Source organism: Mastomys coucha, unplaced genomic scaffold, assembly GCF_008632895.1.
Source record: "Mastomys coucha isolate ucsf_1 unplaced genomic scaffold, UCSF_Mcou_1 pScaffold21, whole genome shotgun sequence".
NCBI classification, from domain to species: domain Eukaryota; kingdom Metazoa; phylum Chordata; class Mammalia; order Rodentia; family Muridae; genus Mastomys; species Mastomys coucha.
The window spans coordinates 3494832-3517105 of record NW_022196904.1 but is presented as its reverse complement, the minus strand read 5'-3'; the positions used below and the strand labels follow the sequence as shown (position 1 = coordinate 3517105).

The 22274-nt window shown below is 43.7% G+C and overlaps 2 protein-coding genes across 6 annotated transcripts in view; one reads left to right on the top strand and one right to left on the bottom strand.

The window, feature by feature from the left end:
* The window catches only part of LOC116101621 (ubiquitin carboxyl-terminal hydrolase 29), a 226773-nt gene extending 223048 nt beyond the window's left edge, over positions 1-3725 (bottom strand). For all 5 annotated transcript variants that reach the window (XM_031385317.1, XM_031385315.1, XM_031385314.1 and 2 more), the window contains exon 1: positions 2989-3725. The gene's annotated coding sequence lies outside the window, so the exon portion shown is untranslated. The remainder of the gene's footprint in view (positions 1-2988) is intronic.
* A 123-nt stretch (positions 3726-3848) lies between these two features.
* Peg3 (paternally expressed 3) overlaps positions 3849-22274 on the top strand; it is a 26685-nt gene continuing 8259 nt past the window's right edge. Inside the window, exons 1-7 of the mRNA XM_031385250.1 lie at positions 3849-4032; positions 7774-7862; positions 15842-15972; positions 16501-16590; positions 17175-17258; positions 18187-18290; positions 21557-21659. Coding sequence (XP_031241110.1) covers positions 15957-15972; positions 16501-16590; positions 17175-17258; positions 18187-18290; positions 21557-21659 — 397 coding nt within the window. The 5' untranslated portion in view covers positions 3849-4032; positions 7774-7862; positions 15842-15956. The remainder of the gene's footprint in view (positions 4033-7773; positions 7863-15841; positions 15973-16500; positions 16591-17174; positions 17259-18186; positions 18291-21556; positions 21660-22274) is intronic.

The window sequence follows — 22274 nt, the reverse complement described above, 5'->3', positions numbered from 1 at the left end:
GATACTGGGGTCCTGTGTGTGTGCGTGTGATACTGGGGTCCTGTGTGTGTGTGTGTGTGTGTGTGTGTTTGGTGGGGGTGGTATTAGGAGTCATGTTTTTGTGTATGTGTGGTGTTGGGGGTCCTGTTTGTGATACAGATATTAATATTTAATAGAAAGATGGGTAAAATCTAAGCCTAGTCTGTAGTCTCAGAGTTTGTCCTATTATTGATTTCTTTTTTACAGTGTCCTGTGCCAAGGTTCTGTTGAGATGTTCTCATCCAGGCAAAATTGCAATAGGAATCTTTGTACTATCTTGACAACTTCTATAAATCTGAATTTTTTTCAAAATGACCAAGTAGAAATGACTGACAACAATGAATAGGAGAAACATTTCCTAAAGGCAAGTAGGACCTTTGTAGGAAAAAAAATCATATTATCTTGTTCATATCTATAAGATATGAAGAGAAGGCAGCACAGGCGGTAGTCTGAGATAAAGGTGTTTGATAACATGACATTTGCTACCTTATCTAAATCACTTTCCAGCCTTAATAAAACATGAACACAAATCTCGGGAGGATATTTCATCAAACTTGACAAACCCATTTGAAAAATTCATTTGGAAACAACAAGGTGAGGAACATTGGGGAGCATTTAGAAAACCAAAGAGAGGAAGGAGAAGCCCTTCAAAAGTCAGGCATCATAAAGCAGTATTAATGAACATGGTGTGTTAATACACAAAGGTGGGCAAATGGGCCAGTGGAACAGATACCCTGATACAGAAACATGATAAAGTGTGTGTGTGAGAGACATCTCTACCATTAGAAACACAACAATACATTTATAAAAAAAATCCCTAAAACCTAGTATTTATTATTAGAATGTTAGAATCTCCATTAACTTTCTTAAGGACCATTTTCTTCAGACATAAAAGCTATTACTCCTAAGGAAAAGATTGTTAGATTTTATAGTACCAATGTCTGACGCTGTTTCAAGACCTAAAGGCACCACAGCCCTTTGCATTTTGTTGACAATGATTAGTATGGCTTAGAAGGTAGGTAACTCAGACTAGTGGGGGAAAGACATTTTTTTTTTTTTACCTGTTTTTGCTTTGAAAGATCTCTCTGTGCCCTCAAAAATCATTTCAGGGCAGTGTGGAAAGTATCAGTAGGAAGAGTCTAAAATAGAAGAAACTTTAGTAGGAAAACTGGGTGGAAATCTATGGGACAAAATTGGAATGTGTTTTTAACATAGTGAGTGGGATATCCTGAGATGTAAGAAATAAAAAATTGTGAGATTTTTCCTATAGCAACTGATAATGTTTTTAGACATGAGGATAAAGGAAAAAAAAGAAGTGTTTGATACTCAGGATTAAACCCAGTGTGTTTCCTGCATGCTAGGCAAGCACTGTACCAAATGAACTACAGCCATCCCAGCCATGTAACCTGCAGTTTTAAGTGCTTTTGAATTATCTGTTAAATATATGAAGGGAACATCTGCTTTCATGAGGACTGTTGAATATATTGGATTGGGATTGTATGGAGAGTCTATAACATAGGATTGGAATTTAGGATTTACTGGTGTGTGACTAGCCATTTAAACCTTGTGACGGGGTTAGGAAATAGGTGGCTACCTAGGGAGAGGTTGTGTAAGATCGGTGGTCACATTCTTCCCTGAGAACATCCAGCTGTTTGGAGAGTGAGTCAAGGAAAAGTAAGCTACGATGGGGAAGAAGCCACGTATGTAGAGGACCATACAGTGTTACCCCCAGCCCCCGGACAAGAGACAATAGAAAGGTGGTTGTTCCTGTTCCATTTCAGATGTTCAATCTCTTCAAATTCATTAAACATGAAGAGAGTTGGTGAAATTGTCATATAATTTCGGGGAAATGAAAGGGAAGTCTTCATGACACGTATATGAGCCAAAGACATGTAGTGAGGCTGTGGAACGGGTGAAAAGAGACTGTGTACAGTTTCGAGAGATAGTAAGCATGGAGAATCCTAAGGCAAAGGGGAGATCTTATCTCCCCGGGAGCTTTTACAGCCTACTGACTTCCCAGACAGCTGATGATCCAGGATCCAGAGATAAACTGGTTTTGCAGAAGGAGGGGGTCCAGTCCTTTTGAGTATATTAAATTAACACCCCCAAAAGATATTAGGATTTCCTGGGGGCTCCAAAATCAATCTCTGTGGGGGTCCTAAGCATGGGCATTGTTTAACAGCTCTCCCGAGGAACAGAATGAATAGTCAGATTCAAAGACCTAAGCATAGTGTGGCATTCACTTATACTGTATGCTGTGTTCATTCATGTTTTATGGATCTCTGTGAGGTGAGAAACCCTATCTTAGGTCTGGGGAATTTAAACTACATACCCTCACCATAAACCCACCACTTCACTATCTAGCAAGCAAGCACAGATAATTCTTTGAGTATAAATATAAAACTGAATTTGAGGTATCAGATTAGCTATGCTCTTAGATAAAATCGCGCTTAATCCATGGACCACGGTCTTGCATTTTTTTCCTTTAAAATTAAAACACTGCATTTTATGTATCTAATAAAAATATACGACCTGGAGTTTTAGCAGCCACACAAAAATACAATTTGTGGATTTACTGGAATTCAATTCTGTTTTACAGAGTACATTCTCAGTCATAAGAAAGGACGCTCCGTAAATTCCCCTGTAATTAGTCTTTCACACACCTGCTTTTATTTCCTTAAATTTCTTGGCAGTGAAATGGTTCCATCAATAGTACATTAACAAACTTTTAATAATTCATCGATTTTACTGCCAGGGAAAAATACTTATTTATCTGCCAAGGAAATTCATGGGTACAGAGAAGAAAGCCAAAATCATCTTTCTGTAGTCTGTCCTCCCCTCCCCCATTCCTTTTCCTAGAGGTAACCAGTTAAAAATTTTTTTGCACCTCGTTCCAGAAGCTTTGCCCACATTTGTATATTTTTAACAAAGAAACAAATGAGAAGGAAAGCAAAAAGAAAAATCACTTACCATTTCGTTTCTACAAACTTCAGCAACGGGTTTTATTTCATTGGATCTATTACGATCCAGGTCCTTTATGGCAGCGATATCCCCGTTATTTTTCCTGGTGATATAGGAATGTCTTCTATCCGAGGCAGGCTTGGTAATCTACCTGCTTACTCCCCTCGCAATTTCTTGCTATTCTATGCAGTGGATTCACGCAATGGTGGGTGACCACATGCGATTCAGCGCGCTGCCATACACCGCCTTCACCCGGTAGCTCAGGTTGGCGTTTCGCTACGCAGATAGTCAGGTCAAGATTCTTCCAGCCATTTGCATTGTCCTGTGACTTGCGGTCTCTTTTGCCCCCTTTTTTGGTTTGCTTTTGTCTTTCCCTTGTTGGTTTCCAATAGTTCTTCGTTTATTAAAGAGATTAGCTTAGTGCTTGGGTGTTGCAGGCAGAAAAGTCCTTTCTTCCACCTTTATCGTTCGTGGTTAGACCTCAACGTATGTGTTTCTGCCTCGATTTTTCATGGGTTTTCTCTTTTCCCGATTTTAGACAAATATATGCTTGTTCTTTTCCCCTCTCTCTCTTCTCAGGTTTTGCATTAGGGCATCATTAGTAGGTATTTCTGATTCACCCCGATTTCTTTTGGGGGGGCTGCATCCCTTCACACCCACATCCCATCCCCCTTTTCCAGACTCTGCTTGGGGGCCCCTAACACTGATTCCGTTGACGTCAACTCCGTGCCTTGGCGCCAAGCTGTTGCCTTGACAACAGCAGTCTGATTGGCAGGGTATGGGAGGCGTGGTGAGGGCCCAAAGCGGGGAATGGGGTCTTGGATTGGTCAGAGAGGAAGCTCCGCCTCTGCAGAGGACCCTGACAAGGAGGTGTCCTGCAGCTCTTGCTGCAGACGCTGGGGAGTCAGGAGTCGCGGGAGGACGAGCATCGGAGGAGAAGCGGAGAGATGTCCACCCTGGGCTGGTGGCGCCGCCGGGCGCCCAGTTCAGTGTGGGTGCACTAGACTGCCGACCCTGGTCGGGGTGTGTGCGTAGAGTGCGGTGCTCCGGGAGGTGAGTCAGCCGGCCACCTGCCTGCTCTGCGGCATGCACCCTCTTAGATACCGTCTGCAGAGTTCAGATGGTGTTCGGGGGTGCGTTGCCGCGGGCCAGGGGCGGCAGACCAAATCACAGCTCCCCAAGGGTGACTGACAAGGCTGCAGACTGCGCCTTCGGGAAGGGGGAATCACCACAGAGCGGCCGTGTTGCCGCAGGGATGCCATTTAGGTGAGAGGGAATTAAAGGGGTATTCTGTAGGTCGAGGCCTCGGAGCCTCAGGGTCCCGCGATCTTAGGGTCTTAGGGTTTTAGGGGTGAACCACCCAGAATCCCGGGAGAATCCAAGCTCCCTCTCTTGCCTGCGTGGCCGACAGCCATGCAGACGGTGCAGGAGTATTGTCACAAGACCACCACAGTGGACATCAGAGTGCCGTCTCTGAGCCACCTCTTCTGTGGTTTCATTTTCTTTGCTCAGCAGAGTTTAAGGGCTATGCGGTTAACCCGATCGCCAGGTCGTCTGGCTGGCAGGGTCTTCGCAATCTAGCCATCTACCGCTAGGCGCGCGGTACTGTTCTCGGGGGCGGGTCTTGTTTTGCCGCAGTGGCGATGGGCGGGGCTGAGGGCCGCTTAGGGGCGGGACCAAAGCGGAGTCTGTGAGATACTTTTCGGCTCCACCCAGTTGGCGCCATCTTGGAGGGTGGAGACAGGTTTGCTGCGCAGGATCATCCTGATTGGCTGCCTGTGGGTGAGGGCGTGGCTAAGACCCACTGACGTTGGCCCACTTGGGGCCATGGCGGACTCGGCAGGCCCAGCCCACCTGGCGCCATCTTGAAATGACAGCGGGATTTGCCGCGCAGGCGCGCCTTTAGCTCGCACTAAAGAGTGTAAAAGGCCGAAAGTGGCTTGAGTATACGGGGTGCTATCTCCTCTTTCTCCTTCTTTGCTGGTTGGCAGTAAAGATGCGCCCCAATGGTTGTCTTATCTGACTGGCCGAGTGGTCTAGACGCTCCATCATTACCGGTTGGAGCTAGGTAGTCTTAGTTTGCCGCGCGAATGCTGCCGCCTCGCGGCCTTCCATTTAAAGGATGGCGCCGCAGGCTCCAACACTCCGTTTTTCTGTGGCTAGGTTTTGGTTGCAGAGCCTCAAATCGACATCAACTGATAGGTCTTTTGACCCTAGGCTGTGTCTGGCTCCATTTATGAAGAGCACTGTGGGGTTTATGAACAGTTAAAAAGTGTCACCCGGTTGTCTGGAGGGAGGGGCTGTCGTCCCGAGTGACTGACAAAACCAACAGGACCTTGTTCACCTTGGCTGGTTATACCCGCGCCACAGACAGTAACTGTATAGGTGCCATCATGAGTGACAGCCCAGCTGGCTGCAGCAGGTGGGCTTTAGAAGGGGCTATTACTCTGAATGACAGGGCCTCATAGCTCCGCCCATCCTGGCGCCATCTTTGCTGGCCAAGGGTGGGGCTTCGATGCTCTGCAGGTATCTCGAATGACAGCTGAACTGGCTTGCTGCAAAGAGGCGGGCTATAAGGAGGGGCTTTATAATCCTGAGTCACCACGAAACCCCGCCTACCCTAACGCCATCTTTGCTGGCTGGTGGTGAAGAAGGGAGTGGCAGGGCGGGGCTATGAAGAAGGACTGCTGATAAGGCGGGGCACAATCTTGAATGACAGCCCATCTGGCTTCAGGGGGTGGGCCTGAGGGAGGGGCTCTGGCTTTGATTGAAGTGGCCACACGGTTTTATGGGCCTGTGAAGTTCTCAGCCGGAGTCCTCTTGAGTGATAGTTGGACTTGTTTGCTGCAAGAGGCGGGCCAGGAGGAGGGGCTCTCTGGTCTTGAGTGCCCACAGAGCCCCGCCCAATTTGGCGCCATCTTTGCTAGCAACAGCTGGCCGCTAACCTTTATGGTGCAGACGCCATCTTGAATGACATGCTGGCTGGGGGGGTGGGCGGGATTTGAGGGAGGAGTTTTCTTGTCCTGATTGATTGGCACACAAGTCCACCCACCTTGGCGTCATCTGTTTGCCATGAATGGAGTGTCTGAAGTGATCTGTGAAGGTGCCATTTTGATTGACAGCTGGACTGGCTAGCTGCAAGAGGCAGGCTAGAGAGAGGATTTATGGCGCTGAGTGCTAACCTGTCTTGCAAGCCCCAGAAAGGGGTTATCATCCTGACTGATGGTGCAAGTCACCCCTGTCTATCTTTAGCGTCACCATTGTTGGCCATGGGGAGGCGGTGTCTGAAGTAAGGGTATCATCTTGAATGACTGCTGGACTGGCGGGCTGAAAGAAGGGGTGTGGTCTCCCTCATTCAGAATGAGCATGGAGCTCTGCCCACCTGACGCCATCTTTGCTGACGTTTATGGTGCAGTAGCCATTTGAATGACAGCTTGTTTTGCTGCAGAAGGAGGGCCAGAGGGCGGAGCTCTGATCCGGACTACAGAATCCTGCCCACCTGGGCGCCATCTTTACTAGTCATGGTTGGGGGTTGTTCTCTAGTTTTTTTTTTCCACTGCTGTCACCTTGAGTAATAGCTGGAGTGGCCACTAGAGGCAGGCATGAGGGAAGGAAAGAATTTCTGGTCCAAGGGACCATGCAGCCCTGCTCACCATGGCATTATTCTTTATGGCCTGGCCATTTATGGCACATGGGCAATCTTGAATGACAACTGGGTTGGCTGCAGGGGCAGGTCCGAGGGAGGAGCTCTTTCTGAGTGACTGGGCCCTGGCGCTATCATTGTTGGTCACAAGGGGGCGTTTGGTGTTCATTCTACCAGTGTCATTTTGAATGACATCTGGGCTTGCTGCAGAGGCGGCCCGAAGGAGGGGCTCTCTGGTACTGACTGCAGCGCCCTCCTCCCCCTGGCGCCATCTTCGTTGGCCACAAGGGGGCATCTGGTATTCACTGTTCAAGTATCATCTTGAATGACAACAGGGTCTGGCTTTGGGGAGGGATTCTATTCCTGATTGACATGGTCCTCAGCCTCCTCCACCCTCACTGGCACCATCTTTGTTGGCCACAAGGGGGTGTCTGATTTTTCACTGTGGATATGTCACCTGCAGGCAGCAGGTCTGAAGAAGGGGCTGGCTTTTTATTAGTGACAGTTACAGAGCCCTGTTTCATCTTGGTAGGCTAAGGACTGGGACCTTAGAGGTTTTATTTTGGGTATGGCAGATGTCAGGGGCTACAGTGCCTCCATCATATGTCCACACATAGGTGACTGGAACTAATATTTTCATACAGGGGCACCAAAAGTGAATCACACCCAACTGTCCAGCTCACAATCCTGGGAAAAGGGTATGGAATGTGAATCACTGGCAACACCCAGAAGATTGTTAAAGCCACTAGAAGGCTACTTTGACTATCAAAATATTTTAAGTCCCTCCCTGGCCATTTGTTTTCCTCTAATTTTCACCTGCAATATGTTTCCTTGCACTTTTAGGATGAATGGTGTCATACGGTTAATTAGTAACCAGTTGGGTTCATTCCTTAATCAGAATCCCCCGAACTTACCAAGATACCTCAGGAATTTCTTCAGTGCCCTTCATATAGGAAAAGGCTATAATCAGAGTCCAGGGTACAGCATGTGTCTTGGGAATAATTGATTACTGGGGACATTTTCTGGGTAGTGTCCTGGATACATTTGATATCTGCTCTGTAGGGAAAAAAAAAAAGTGGTTGCTTCCCATCCAAAGAACACTGTAACTGTGAAATAAATTGGTTGCTTCATGTTTTCTTTTTTTTCCACAGCTTTACCTTCTTGATCTTCTATCCTTCTTGGAGACAACTGGCAAGAGGAAGACTAACTAGGTCCTCCAACAGCTAGGTGGCTGGGCCAGGTGAGTGATACTCACACCTCAGAGTACCACACCCATCTTTGAAGTTTCCTCTTCTCTTCCTCACACTGACAATTTCCTGATGTACATATATGCTACACAACTACAAGAACACCATTTGTGCTTTCTGAGAGCACACCTGTCTAGTGGGTAATGAATTTGCTGGGACTTCCTCCTTAGCCTTACTCCATCTGACACTCAGGTACTCCTTCAGGCTTCCTGTTTACCTTTTGTTGGGCAACAAAGAAGCAGGAGAAATTCTATCCACCGACCTAGTATATGCTTTGTACCATGTACTAGGGACCATCCCAACTAAGTTTTCTTAGTTGTATTATTGTATTAGAAGTATTTTCATGGAGCATTATGGGAAAATTAAAAATGTCTAAAATATGGCTGTATGGTTTATGCCCTTGAAAGTACACATCTGCATGGAGAAACTAACTTAATTTGGGAGAGGTACCTCCCTGAGGTACTTGGGAATCTTAAAGCTGAGCTCTGAAGGATTATAAATGGTTTGCTTCACGGGGAGAATAAATTGGTCAGAGGGCTCAAAACGTTCCTGAGGAATGCAGAGAGTGGAGCTGAAAACCCAGGATGCCTAGAACAAGAGAAGAGGTGGATTACAACTGACTGAGGAGAGAGAAGGTAAGTGTGAGAGCTTCATCCTGCTAGGCCTTAAAGTCAATGGTAAGTATTTGGGCTTAACCAGAAGTACATGGGAAGCCACTGAGGTATTTGCATCACAAAAATGACATGAAGATCACGTGTAGAAACCATCTGGTTTCAAGGTGCAGAGGGTAGAGTAGGCACACCTGGTGTGGGGAGACCACCTTGAGTTTGGGTGAGAGGTGGCTTGGCTTGGAGTCCCAGCACTGGAAGACACTAAGGGGGCATGTTGTACTACTGCCAAGAAGGGAGACCTCACAGAACTTGCTCCCTTTTTTACTAGTTTGCTGACTGATTCAGACCAGACATGATGAATCACATGATGAGGAGAAGTGAGCAGAATATCCAAATGTTGTCCATTTGTTCAATCCATCCGCAAGTGTTGATACTCAGCCTATTTGGGACAGACTCTTGCCAGACTCTGGCACTCCAGAAGTGAGTGGTATAATCCCTACTGAATGAGAACTCCTGTTACCTGGAACGTAAGGAAATGTGCTTAGCAAACTAGCTGCCTATGCTTGTGGGGGAGCGCTGCCTGGGGAGGGGCTAATATGGCAGAGTGGGCCCTTGGAGCTGGGTTGGTATTCTCCTGGCCTATATGAAGGCCCCAATGATCCAGTATGGTGTTCAAGCCTACAAAGACCTAGCAGTCTCCCTTTCCTGAAGGATTCATGTGTGTAGACCCACATTTTACAAAGCTCAGGGACTTCACTTAGAACTATACTGATGTGGGAATTGAAGCAAAGCACTCCTGTTCCCTCAAATCTGGTTCAGAAATTTACAGTGGGAGAGGACTATAGCAGGGACCCAAATACTGGAAAGTGTGTGATCAGCAAATTCTTCTCCCTGTAGGCAAACCTACATGGGAAATGAAAGCATATTGAGGAGGTTGATGGGTGAGTATAAAATCAGAACCAAAAGGTGTAAAAGAACCTTGATAGCACTGGCCTTTAAGACAGCCTAGTGCAACCACCTGGTCATAGTGATGTCACTGCTATGGCAATCAGAAGACCAGACTCCTTATCCATTGCCCCTGTTCTCCACCATCTCCATCCAGGCTAAGTCTGATTAGAGAAGATCTCTTGCCTGTAGATGGTTAGATTAGCCATGCATTGTGGCTTAAACTCCCATGCCTCTATCCCCTAAAATAAATAAGATCAGCTGGTCATTCAGATAAGATCAAACACGTCATGCTGGTCTGGAAGGCATTTTGTGTCTTTAAAGTAGCTTTGTCTTAGTGCTGATCATGAAACTGAACTCTTAGCTATTATTTCCTCTCTTTCTGAACTTTTGGGGAAATCCCTCAAGAATGGACAACAATAAAGAGATTTGGCTGGAGTGTGGTAAGTGCTAAGTTTATACTGAGTAGAAGAAGCCCAGAATGTTATTAAGATGACCTGAAAGAGCTACTAGACCAGAATGTAGAGGCCTTTACCTGAGTGTTAAGGGGACAGGTCATTCATTCCTTGCTCACATTCCCATGTAAGATTACCATTCCCCCCAAAAATCCCATTGTCCCATATATATTCCTTTATTGGTCTTGAGTGAAACAGGTTACACACTTAAACTTAGGGAGGGAAAACCAGAGTCAAGTTCCTAGAGGCCCAGTTAGAATGCCTATGTCCTAGGGAAGCATCCACTTTTTAAGTTGTCCCAAAATAAAGGCATATACCTTTGTTATAAGTATCCCAGGTGACCCTTCAGCATATGTGAGTTTGAGACCCACTACTAAGAGAAATCAGGCTGTAGTATGTACTTTTCAGAGTCAGATTTTGGGTGAAGGGACACAGACTGATGACCCTGTCAGTGTTAGGGCATTTTAACTTGGAGGTGAGGTTAGGCGTGGGATTGGGGCAACACTGGACTCCATGAACATGCTGAAGTAGAGAATGCCGGTCTGCAGAAAGAGGCAGGAGACTGGAACAAACAAGAAGAGAGGAGAGACTGCACACCTGAGAGATGACAAGAGTAACCTCCTCGGTTCCTGACTTTAAAGTTCTCAATTCCAGCCCCCTTTAAAGGAGGTAGGTAGAATGAGTTAGTGGGCTTAACGTAGGTGCGCCATGATGAGGGCACAAAGTAAGTAGAAATGGGGTAGGAGGAGATGGGGTGGAGTTTATCTCTCCTCTGATGGGGATGTGGGAACCTGAGACCAAAGACCAGGAGGTCACATGATCTCTCTCATCACATGCAGTCCCAGACTGTTTAGCCCCTAATGTGTGTTCCTGCTCATCAGAATGCTCACCCATGGTTATTCTGAGGGGAAAAAAAAATCCCTCCCACCCCCTTTGGGGTAAAAGATACCTCATGATCTCTATTCTTATATATTATGCTAACTTACCTACCCACTCTCTTCTTCTCATTTTGAAGTGAGATAGAAGTAAAGTATTATAAAATATTCAAAGATCAGCATCAACTTTGCCATGAAAACCACAGTGGCCATACCATTCTCTAATACACAGTACCACGACCTGTGGTCTCCTGTGTTCCAACTCAAGTGAAACTTACTCTCCTTACAAAAGGCTATTCTGTCTCCACGTCTATGAACAGACTCTTCAAAAGATAGCCTTTCAGAATCCCTCTCTGCCCAGGATGGGAAGGGTAGGTTCATTATAAGCGCACATTATTTGGCTCTTCTCTTTAGCTTCCCTTTATTCTAGCTCAAGGTCATGTGAGTGGCTCAGGTGCTCTTGACCAATATCCAACTCATGCTAAGGTTCCTGCATGAAGAAGAAGCAGAAGGGAAGTGTGTAAGGCAGGGGTATGAGAGAGTCAATAAATAAAAGAAATATTTTTTCTATGGGGCCAGAATTCAGTTTTGATCTGTAAAGAGTATCAAGTAAGAGTCTGGTGAGGGAGCCAGTGCCTGGTAGCCAGCAACCTTGAGCATACACTGGAGAAGCAAGTGTAAGCGACACCAGCAGGGTCACAGGAAGGCTTGGGAGGTCCAAAAAAAGTCAGTGAGGAAGGAGATCCTGTCATGGGGACCCCAGCAGAGCCATGGGAGGGCTGACAAGCCAGATTACACTATATAGGGAAAAACAACAGCAGCACCAGATTTATTTCTAATTTTTAAAATATTTTTATTTTGAACTTTATTATAAAAAGGTACAATTTTTTAAATCACATATCTAAATAAACAGACTCAAAGATTAACTATGAATTTAAAATAACATCCTAAATAGAAGTTAGAAAAAGTTTCTTTTCTTTTTCTTTTCTTTTTTTTTTTTTTAATCAATCTGTGTTTTGGTTGGTTGTTTTTTTGTTTGGTTTTGGTTTGGTTTGGTTTTGGTTTCTCCTTTTTATAAGCTGTCACTGTGAAAGTATTTGAACATTTTCTTGCAGTCTAGTTTACATATATTCCTATACATTGAAGTAACCACGTACTTGTAGTAGTTTTCATGTGAAATCATATCATTTATCAGACATTTCAAACTTGAACTCCCTATCTATGATTTTGTTTCCTGAGCAGCAGCAGTGATTTTTGTGTTTGTTTGTTTGTTTGGGGGGGGATTGTTTTGTTTTTATATACCCAAAAGTCTGTGTGTATTTAGTAAGAACAACACATGTGTAGGTTTAAAAAAGTTTAGTAGGGGTTGAGACATAGCTTGCTGGCAAGTTAGAGGTTATGAGTTCACATCCCCAGCACCCATGTAAAAACTGGGTGTGGTAGCCTATATATAACCATAGCAGTGAGATCCTGGGAAGGGAGGATCGTTAGGGATCAGTGGCCATAGAGCCTTGCCAAAACAAAATGGCCAGATTCAATGAAAGTCTGTCTCAAACAGTAAAGTGGAAAGTAATAGAGGAAGACATACAAAGTCAACCTCTGGCCTCTGAATGCACATGCCTGAACATGTATGCAGAGACTGCATGCACACATGTATATGTAATAATAATATAAAAATTTTTAAATAAATAAAAATGAAAATAAAAGGCTTTAGTAATAATGGTAAATCTGACCCGTGGGTGTAGCTTGCAGTTTCTATAGTATTTTGTAGTACTTGAACATATTATATCTGTAATTAGGAAGTAAGGTTGTAACATTTCTCAAGAATGTGACTCACTGATTAGGTTACCGCTCATTAAAAGACTTTGTTCTCACTTTTGGTTATTAATGAACTCAGGAAGCCGGTTCTCTTCTGGGTGCACTGATTTAACTTAGTTAGGTCACAGTATGTTTGTCACTGGGCTTTAGTGGCTTGCCATTTGGGAAGGTAAAATTGAAATATATAATTTCTTTAAGGAGATTTGACGTAGCATTGTGTTTTGCTAAGGTAAAGAGGTTGTCTAACCTTGGAAGCAAGTGCTTGAGTAGTGACCCAACGCTATAAAGTGATGGCTGTCTACTCTTGTCTCTTTTGTTGCAATTAACTTTTTATTTAGTCCTAAGAAGATTTTGCGTTTAAATAATCATTTTTTTCTGATTTAAAATTTCTTCCTATAACAGTAATTAAGCCCCCATGTATGAATGTACTGCCACATAAGTGTATATCTGGACTTCTTTATGTTCCTTGTGTTGGACAGAACATGTTTTCAAACATTAGGATAACATTACAAGCAAATACTTCCCCATCTTTCTGCACACATGGACATGCAAGACAGACAGACAGAGAGAGAGAGAGAGAGAGAGAGAGAGAGAGAGAGAGGAGAGAGAGAGAAATATATGTGAATGTGTGTTTTATACATGACTTAGTTTATTTAGAATATGTTTTGTGCCTCTATATACATTTTTAAATATTTGTTTAGATTTGAACGTCCCTTGTAAAGCATATCTATGGGAATTTGTTTATTTTTGCTGTTAATGGGATTTTTCTATTGCTATATTTATAGGTAAGATTTTTTTTAGTTCAAAATAGTACAATGTAATATATCATATTATATCTAAAATAATATAGCATTTACACCTTTCTTTTCCTTTAGTTGCATTAGTTAGGGCCTCCAAGATAATGTGGAATGGTGTTTGTGGTAGAGGAAATGCCTTCCTCTCCACTTCTGGAGGGACATTGTGGTATCTAATGATTGATTTGCTTGTATCTGAGGTGGATAGATCTTTATTGTATGAAAAAATCTCCTAGTCTTGGTTATTGCTAAGACTTTATTTAAAAAAGGCAGTGGGAGTTTGCAGGCACTTTGAAACATGGAATGATGCATATAAACTCCCAGTCTTCCCTTTAATTCATTGTATAAAGTTTACCCTAAAAAAGCAGCATCTTTGAATTAGTAGAGTAGGCTTTTATGGACATGGATAATTTAAGATTTTGCCAGACTGTGCTTATTAAATATTTTTGCATTTTTGAGTAGGACAGATTTGCTATAAAAATACAACAATGAGAAAGACAAATGAGCCCTTTCCCCTGGGGAACTGTGGTAGGGTATATGTATGAGTACTTCAGAATTCTGTTGTATACAATCATCTTCAAGTGTATCTCTGATCTGGTGCCTTTTTAAAAGAAGAATATCTTTTATTTATTTTTTGAAAATTTCATACAAGTATACATTGATATTTTATCTTATCTCCTTCACCCCTCCCTCCAATTACAGCTGGGACCCACAAACTCAGACATTTGTATTGATGGCCTTTCTGAGATAGTCTTGGACACAGTTCATTCTCAGCCTTAGTATTTCATTTGATGCTATTAAGCATTGAAACGTCTCAACATTTCAGTGTATTAGAGACCATGTTACACCCAGTTAACTTAGAGTTGCCTTGTTCTTTGAAGGCTACATAATAATCACTGTTGGATAGACTCTATCTTGTCTATTACCAAGAACATACACAAACACATAATGAACACACACATAGACATAAACATAAGTCTTTTGTTCATTGTTGCTCTTGTTTATCAAATGCTAACCTATTGGCCTGGTCAAATAATCTTCAGTATATTAAACAAAGATAGATCATATGTGTTTACCAGAGTCTTGAATTTCCTATGAAAAGCAATGTCATTTTTTGACACCAGAGTTAGCATGCTTCTTATGATGAGCTATGTTAGTCTCATCAGCATTACTGATAACATTTACACATAGCCACATAAGTGGCTTTTCATATACTAAATTCAGCATGCCACTTGTATGTCACTATCTGGCTTTGTGTCAGATAGCAAGGGATTAGGAATTAATTACAGAGAATGCAAAGCTCTCTTTCACTTGGGTTGCCAATTTACTACTGGGATATAAGCAAATGAGTCTAATTAGTTAAGGATAATCATGATACATATTTGGACATATCTTGGAAGGTACCTAAAGAAATGATATTAGATTCAACTCCAAAAGGACCAAGTTTTGGGGCTGATACCCCTTAGAAGGTTATGTACTATGGAGGAAAAGTCTTGGCCTCTCTGTACACTTAGGTGAGCTGACAGAAAACAGAATTCTCCATCACTGTCTAGCTGGGAGCCACCAACTACTTGTACCTTCTTGGCACTTGATATGTACTAGTATAAATGAGAGGCTAGGTTTACTATCTTTAAGTTGAGACAGCACACAGTCAATGGGGATGTGGTATAGCCTCATAGTTCTAAAGATATTAACAAAGAGAAACCATAATAATTTATCATTACAGTGTTCATACTTGAACATCATTAACATTTCTGTTTGGATAGCCATTTATTTGCAGGTTGTATATTTTGCTGCAATAAATACATTAAGGGTAGGACTGGCAGGGTCAGTTCCATCTCTGATGTTATCCCCGTTAACATTTTGGCTAACAAGGAACATTAATATCCAGTCTTACTCTTGGCTGGGGCCTTGAGCATGCTCCCTGTGTTTTGCATTGGCAACCCAAACTTCTTAGGAATCTTAGCTTACTCAAGATAAGGTCTAAAAGGAATGTAGGTACTGTACCCATTTCACAGATGACAGAGTCCGAGAAAGTAGAGGAACTGCCCACTGTAACATGACCAGTTAGCATGAGAACTCACTCCTTAAATGTAGTTTCTAGGGAAATTCTTATTCCAAAGTACTGGGCAGACCACCCTTCAACTTCTGTGATGTGCACATAGCTCCTTTTAATATCCAGGTCCATGAGTGCTATTACAGGTTGCCCCAGTCTTTCTGCTGACTTGTGTGTTCAGTTCCTCCAAATAAGACCTTTTAATTTGAGAAGTGCTGTCTCCAAATTACTTGTCTACCGCCAAACCTGAGACATTCTGTGTGAGCTAGAAAGTGGCATGACTAGATGCCATCCTGGGAGAAGACCCAGCTGGTCTAAATTCATTCATCAGACGTTTTGAAACTTAACATATGTGGAATTTGTTGAGCCTCAGAAAACCCTGCTCAGACTCTAAAAATTCTGCCTTGATTGGTTGCAGGCAGACCTTCCCAGCAAGGGGAGATCAGCTGACCATCCCTGAAAAGCTCAAGCCCTTGGGTGTGAGCAAAACAGACAACTGTGTAAAACTCACCACTCCGTTGGAGAGTTACAAGATGTACCATCACGAAGGTGAGGCACTGCAGAGAATGATGTTAGTTGGCTTAGACAGTATTTGCTAGTGTTATGTCTTAGGACTTGTCTGGTTATTCTCTCTTGTGGGGCAAGGAAATAGGGCCAACCTAGGCACATCCATGACCTTCCACCAGATTTGACCTCCTAATGTCTCCATATTCAAGTGGCCAAAGCACTCTTGGAAAACAAACTATCCCCAGATAAGAACTACTACTGAGCTAGCAGAAGACGACTGAACATCCTATGGTAGAAAGTCCATTAGGGAGAGAACCTTTCATTACCATAATGGTATGATGCCTTAGGAAGTGTCCTGTTGGCCACTTTTGTGTGGGGTGGAGAAGAGATGGTTACAGTCATATTCCCTATGCAGTCTTTAAGTAGCGGGAGTAGATTGAAGCCACTAAAGAGGTCTAAGATGAAGCATGAAAGACCTGGGCATTGAAACTGCTAGGGAGAGGTTGGCTGTATGTGAGAACATAGGCTGGCTACACCAAAACACTAAATTCCTGTCTGGTGTCTTCTCAGACGACACCAACAGTGACATGAACAGTGACGACGACATGAGCCGAAGTGGGAGAGAAACCCCACCCCCTCGACCATCTCATGCTTTTGGCAGTGAGTATCGCACCCCACCGTTGCCGGGTTATAAAGAGGTACAGAGGCACCAAGGCCTCCATTGAGACAGTAGCCCCAGAGTGCTGAGCATCACACAGAGTCCCAAGCAGAGTAGATTAACTGAGACATTCTTAATATCAAAACAGGCACCTACAATGGAATGGCACGCAGGGTTTTTAAATGAAAAATATTTATACAATTTATTATCTGCTTCAGGCAGAATCTACTATGAACAGAATTGTTTGTAGGTTAGACATGTGTTCTGCTTTTTCTTTACAGTAAAATGTTGTACAATTTAAAGTCAGCTGCCCTGTGCTAGACATGGAAGGACTATGGTCCCTTTCCTGAATTTGGACTTGAGAACTTAGCAGCTAAGAAAACAATTGGGAGAGCTGAAGTAGCGCTAACCTACAGACTTAGCTTGAGTCCTTGCTGTGAAGCAAGCCCTTCTTGGGAAAAGCTTGCAGGATAGCCAGAACCTTCCATTTTGGATCTATCTCGTCAAGGGAGGCATGTGTGCACACACAAAGGAAACACAGATATGTCAAAGCACATCTGACCACTCACAAACCTGACCTGCCTAGGTGAGCGAGACCTGGAGCGCAGGGGCAGAAGCAGAGATGTGGAGCCTCGAGATCGCTGGCCATACACCAGGAATCCCAGAAGCAGTAAGTTATCTGCTGGCCTGTATCTCAGGATAGAGGCTATGTGCATAGAGGCCTTGGGAGGCCTTAATGCTCAATTTGGGCTGTATTCCTGTTACTAAAATGTTTAGTACCAGGCTCTAGCATCTGAATTTCCTCTAGCTGAGCCATTTCCTACCACAAGAGTATTTCAGCCAATGTTGTTGTTTATGCAACATTTTCCTAAGAAGATATATATTGTTTTAAATAAAGCATACTGTGGCTTCTACAAAAATGAAAAAATACTGCAGACAGAGGCATGATCATGAAAAACAAATACATGTTACTGTCATAGTTTCATGCAGGTGTGGGGAAACTACACCAAAGTGCCCTGCTTAGGCCTTTTTACTGATGAAAAGAGAATTAGACTCCTAGTAAGGACCATCTCAATGCATTATTGGTATTTGTACCACCAGAACCTAGCTCTTGTTCCTCCTGGACTTGGGAGATACTGTATTCATCAGCAGGGCATCTTAAAATTGTAATTAGGAAAAGATTTTCAAGTCTGTCACATTCACCATTAGTTTATGGTACCTTTGGTACCTGAGAAGGTAGATTAATCAAGGCGTTTCTGTATCACAACAGGCACCTACATTGGACCTTAAGTCCTCTGGGCTTTATCTCTGGTCTTGGATGAGGGCACCAAAAAGAGTCAGTGCCTGAGAACAAGAATACAGACACCATACGTGGACCCACACAACTTGTGGCATGACTTTGACTCTTAAGATTAGGAAGGAAGGATGAGGCAGGGACCCTGGGATACTGCAGGGTTCTTCTATAGAAAGCAGAGAAAACAGACACATATTTTCCACACTCATTTCCCAGGTAGCTTTTGAGGTTGGCAGGGGATTTCTGAACCCTGCTCTGTTGGACTAGGTCTTGCAGCCCCCCTAATGCCTTTCTTCGTTCTTAGGGCTGCCTCAACGGGATCTTTCTCTTCCTGTGATGTCAAGACCACATTTTGGACTGGAAAGAGATGATGACAGACGTTCCATGGATTATGAGTCTCAATCCCAGGTATGCCCAGGTTTCCTCTCTTTCCAGAAAACGTATCTTCATTTCACAACAAAGATACCAGTCTTTCCCCTAAGGATGTATTCATCTGTCCCCAGATGCCCACTTATGACTGAGAGCCCTCGGTCACTCTAAAGAGGAGGCAGGGACCACCCCCACAGGTAACCAGTGGCCAAGGTTACTACTGCCTGTTTTTTAACCTGATCCACACAATCAAAGGAGTGCTTGCTCCTCAGTGTGTATGTTACTCGCTAGGGTAAGTGGCAGAGGGATTCTAGACATCTTACTGGCCCCCAGAACATCAGGAGCAGGAAAGGCGTGAGTCTAGAAAGCCGACTGGGTAGGGAGAACAAAGGCTCTGGAGCTGATGAGAATGGGGTACAAAACTTGGCTCTGCCACCTAGTGCTGTGTGGGATTGTGCAACTCAACCAAGCTGAACCTCAGTTTCCTCATCAGTAAAAATGGATGTGCCAGTTGTCTCCCAGTGCCATTGTGAGGAGTCAGTGAGATTCACACACCTGTGTGTGTTGTGAGTTCCTGTTATGTTGTCTGGCACATGATAGGCACACTATGGTAGCAATCACAGTAGTCATTGGTTAAGGGGCAATATGTGTTAGGATGGTTGGTAAAAAGGGAGAGAGCAATGGATTTGCACTGGCTTCTGAGGGAGGAAGAAAAGGAGGAGCACCGTATCGTCAACAGACCTTAGAAGAGAGGTTGGAGCCAAAAGCAGAGCCTTTATTTCCTTTGCAATTAAGCATCTAGCCTCTGGGAGACATAGCTGTGGCCAAGACAGACAGGATTCCTGCTCTGAGATGCTTTTGTCAGTGGCCCATGTAAATGTTCATATAAACACTCTGTATGTCTGATGAATGTTCTGAACATTCTCAAAGAAATAGAACACTAGCAAAAATTACAGCATAGAGTCTCAATCTGGATCAAAGGAAAATGCCTTCAGGGCAACACTTGACCTCTGAGGGTTGGACAGGAATGGTCCAGGCCTGAGGTTGGAGGGGATCCCAGTCTTTAGGGTGAGCACAGGCAAAGGCTTTCTAAGTGGAAGCCAGACATCTGGCAAACCAAGGAAGAGCCAGGGAGATGGCTAAGGCACACAGAGCTGAATTGGTGATGTGAACTTCACCTAGTTTTGTTCCTCACAGTGCCTTCTTGACAGTATGTCATGAGTTGCTGACCAAGGACCATGTCTGCATAATGCAAACATCTAGATGCCGCTGATTCCTATTGACTCAGAGTAGAAATAGGGGCACTACATGGTACAAATTACATTTTGAGGCTGTGCAAAACAGAAAGTTCTCTTGCTGTCTCTTGCTGATCACATGCAAATCCCTAATGGTTCCAGTGTATAGCTCATGGCGTGAAAATCTGAACTGTGCCATGTTAGCATGCCTCAGGCCACTCCTACCACTCAAACCTGTTTGCAGCTCATGTATACTTAGGTATCACAGTTGATGGCAAACATAGACCCAGCAATTGCTTTAAGGCTACTTAAATTTACTTATCTTTATACAAATGCACCATTTTGTTTTATGGAAGCAGTGTTGTTTAGATTTTATGCAAAAGAGACAGATATGTTAATATTAAAAATAATACATCTGCCATTGCCCAGGGATGGTGACACTTTTGCTCCCTACCAGCCTCCACACTGTGAGCTCTGGTTCCCTGTGTTATCTGAGGGACATCTGGGTATCCTCTGGCTCTGTCTTTATTGTACATAAATGCCAAGGCTCCCCACAAAACGGAGTAGCACAGAGTACTTACCTCCCAGGGCTCTACTATATACAAAGAGGAGGGACAGCCAACAAGAATAATGCACTTACAAACCTGGGGTGCTAGTTTTGTGAAGATTGCAACTCTTCCTGAATTTCCTTGGAGGTTTAGTTTGTTGTTGTTGTTGTTGTTGTTATTTCTGTTTTTTTGGTTTTTCTTTTTGTCCTAATTTTCAGCACTAACTGAGAAGGACTTTCATTTCTGAAGCTTGGCTTCATTTCTTTGCCCTGATTTTTGTTGTTGCTTGCTTCTTGTTTGTTGCTTAATGACTGGACATGGGCATTTGCATGGATGATGTTTTCTTCTTCAACTGTGACGCTTGTTTTTTTTGTTTGTTTGTTTTTCTGTGTTTCCCATGTTCCTATTAAAATTCAAGTCCCTTTCCAGGTATAGAACAATAATAAATTTAATATCAAAACATTACTGCTTCCTCTGCCCAATTTTTCTTAATATTCAGACAATAATCACACTACAGAATCTTCACCCACTGTGTCAAAATATTGTAAGTTCTCGCCATTTTACAATGAAGAATCCGAGGCTCTGAAAGATTTCTGTATCTAAGGTCTCACAGCTTATAAAATGGTGTGGTCTGCTTCTGACCCTACAGTTCTCTCCAGCTCCAAAGCCTATAGACTCCCACAGCACCCTCTCCATACTCTAGTATCCCTTCAAGCTTAAGTGCCCTCATCCCTGACATTGCAGCTCAGCAAGACAGTCAAACTCTAGTCGTGCCTTCTGGTAACAAGCAAATGTCCTTTAGGATTCTGCAGAAAAGACTCAGGTCCTGAGTACTACAGGGAATTTTGTACTACTTTTTGAGAGAAATATCTATTAAGATAAAAGTTGATAGTAGTTGAGAGCTTCCAGTGTGTTGAGTTATTTGGAAACCATACACACTGGAAACTGCACTGTAGCCACGATATGCAATAGAGAAACAGGAAGGGAACTTAAAACCACAGAGTCTGACAAGATGTCTGCTAGAGCACATTTTCTTTCTGCTCCACAAGTACACCATGCATGCTGCATGGGCTTTCCCACCAGGCCCCCTCCACACATAACGGTAATTTTACCTACCACTTCAGGCCCCACAAGAGGCCTTCTGTAAAACCTTTGCTCACTGTTCAGGCCCACCCTGAACTATCCCTCCAAGAAACCCATGTAGCATTTATTATCTGTATCCCAATTTACTGTTTATTGTTCTCTAATTGTTTCATGAGTCTTTTCTCTCCAACCAAATTATAAGCTGCATGAGGGCAAGGAATATGTGTCATGCGTCTTTGGGATCTGCCTCAGAGTGTAGCACAAGGTAGGTACGATGTAGGCCCCTAGTAACACTTGCCTTGGATCGCTCAGAACCCCAAATACCGTGAGCACTTCCTATATAACTTCATATACGTAGCTCCCATGTCGCCAACATTATTCTCTCTTTGAACATCCATGGGGGTAGATTCCATTGAGAGGCCTATGTTTGATGTTTTAGGATGCTGAGTCATACCAGAATGTTGTGGAACTCAAAGAGGACAAGAAGCCTCAGAATCCAATTCAGGACAACCTGGAGAACTACAGAAAGCTGCTCTCACTGGGTAAGGGCCTACTTCCCTTGACCACTTTTAATCTCACCATTAGAGCCTTTTGTTACCTTGTTTGTTTCAAGTTGTGAGTCCATGCTAGTATATTTGAACTTAGAAGTCCTTTGGCAAACTTGCTCCTCTGTGGGGAAATGAGGTTTGAGTTTTAAAGAAATCCATCTGGCTTTGGTTGAAGAATATATTTTACTGATGGCTTTTGTCATAGAGCTTTCCAATACGATCTCAGGTCCACATGTGGACTCTTCCAGAAGCACATAGCCTAAAGAGTTAGTAGGCAGTTGCTGTGAGAACTCATAAAGCCAAGGGATAGATGGTGCTGGATGGTAGGTTGAGAAAAATCATTGAGAAGTAGGGGTAGGAACACAGTGGTACATGCCTAAAACTCCAGTGCTCTGTGCTAAAACAGGAGAATCACCAGCTGAGGCTAGTCTGGGCTACTACCTACATAGTAAAACCCTCAAGAAAGAATGGAGTCTCTCGCCAGGCAGTGGTGGCGCACGCCTTTAATCCCAGCACTTGGGAGGGAGAGGCAGGCGGATTTCTGAGTTCAAGGCCCAGCCTGGTCTACAGAGTGAGTTCCAGGACAGCCAGGGCTATACAGACAAACCC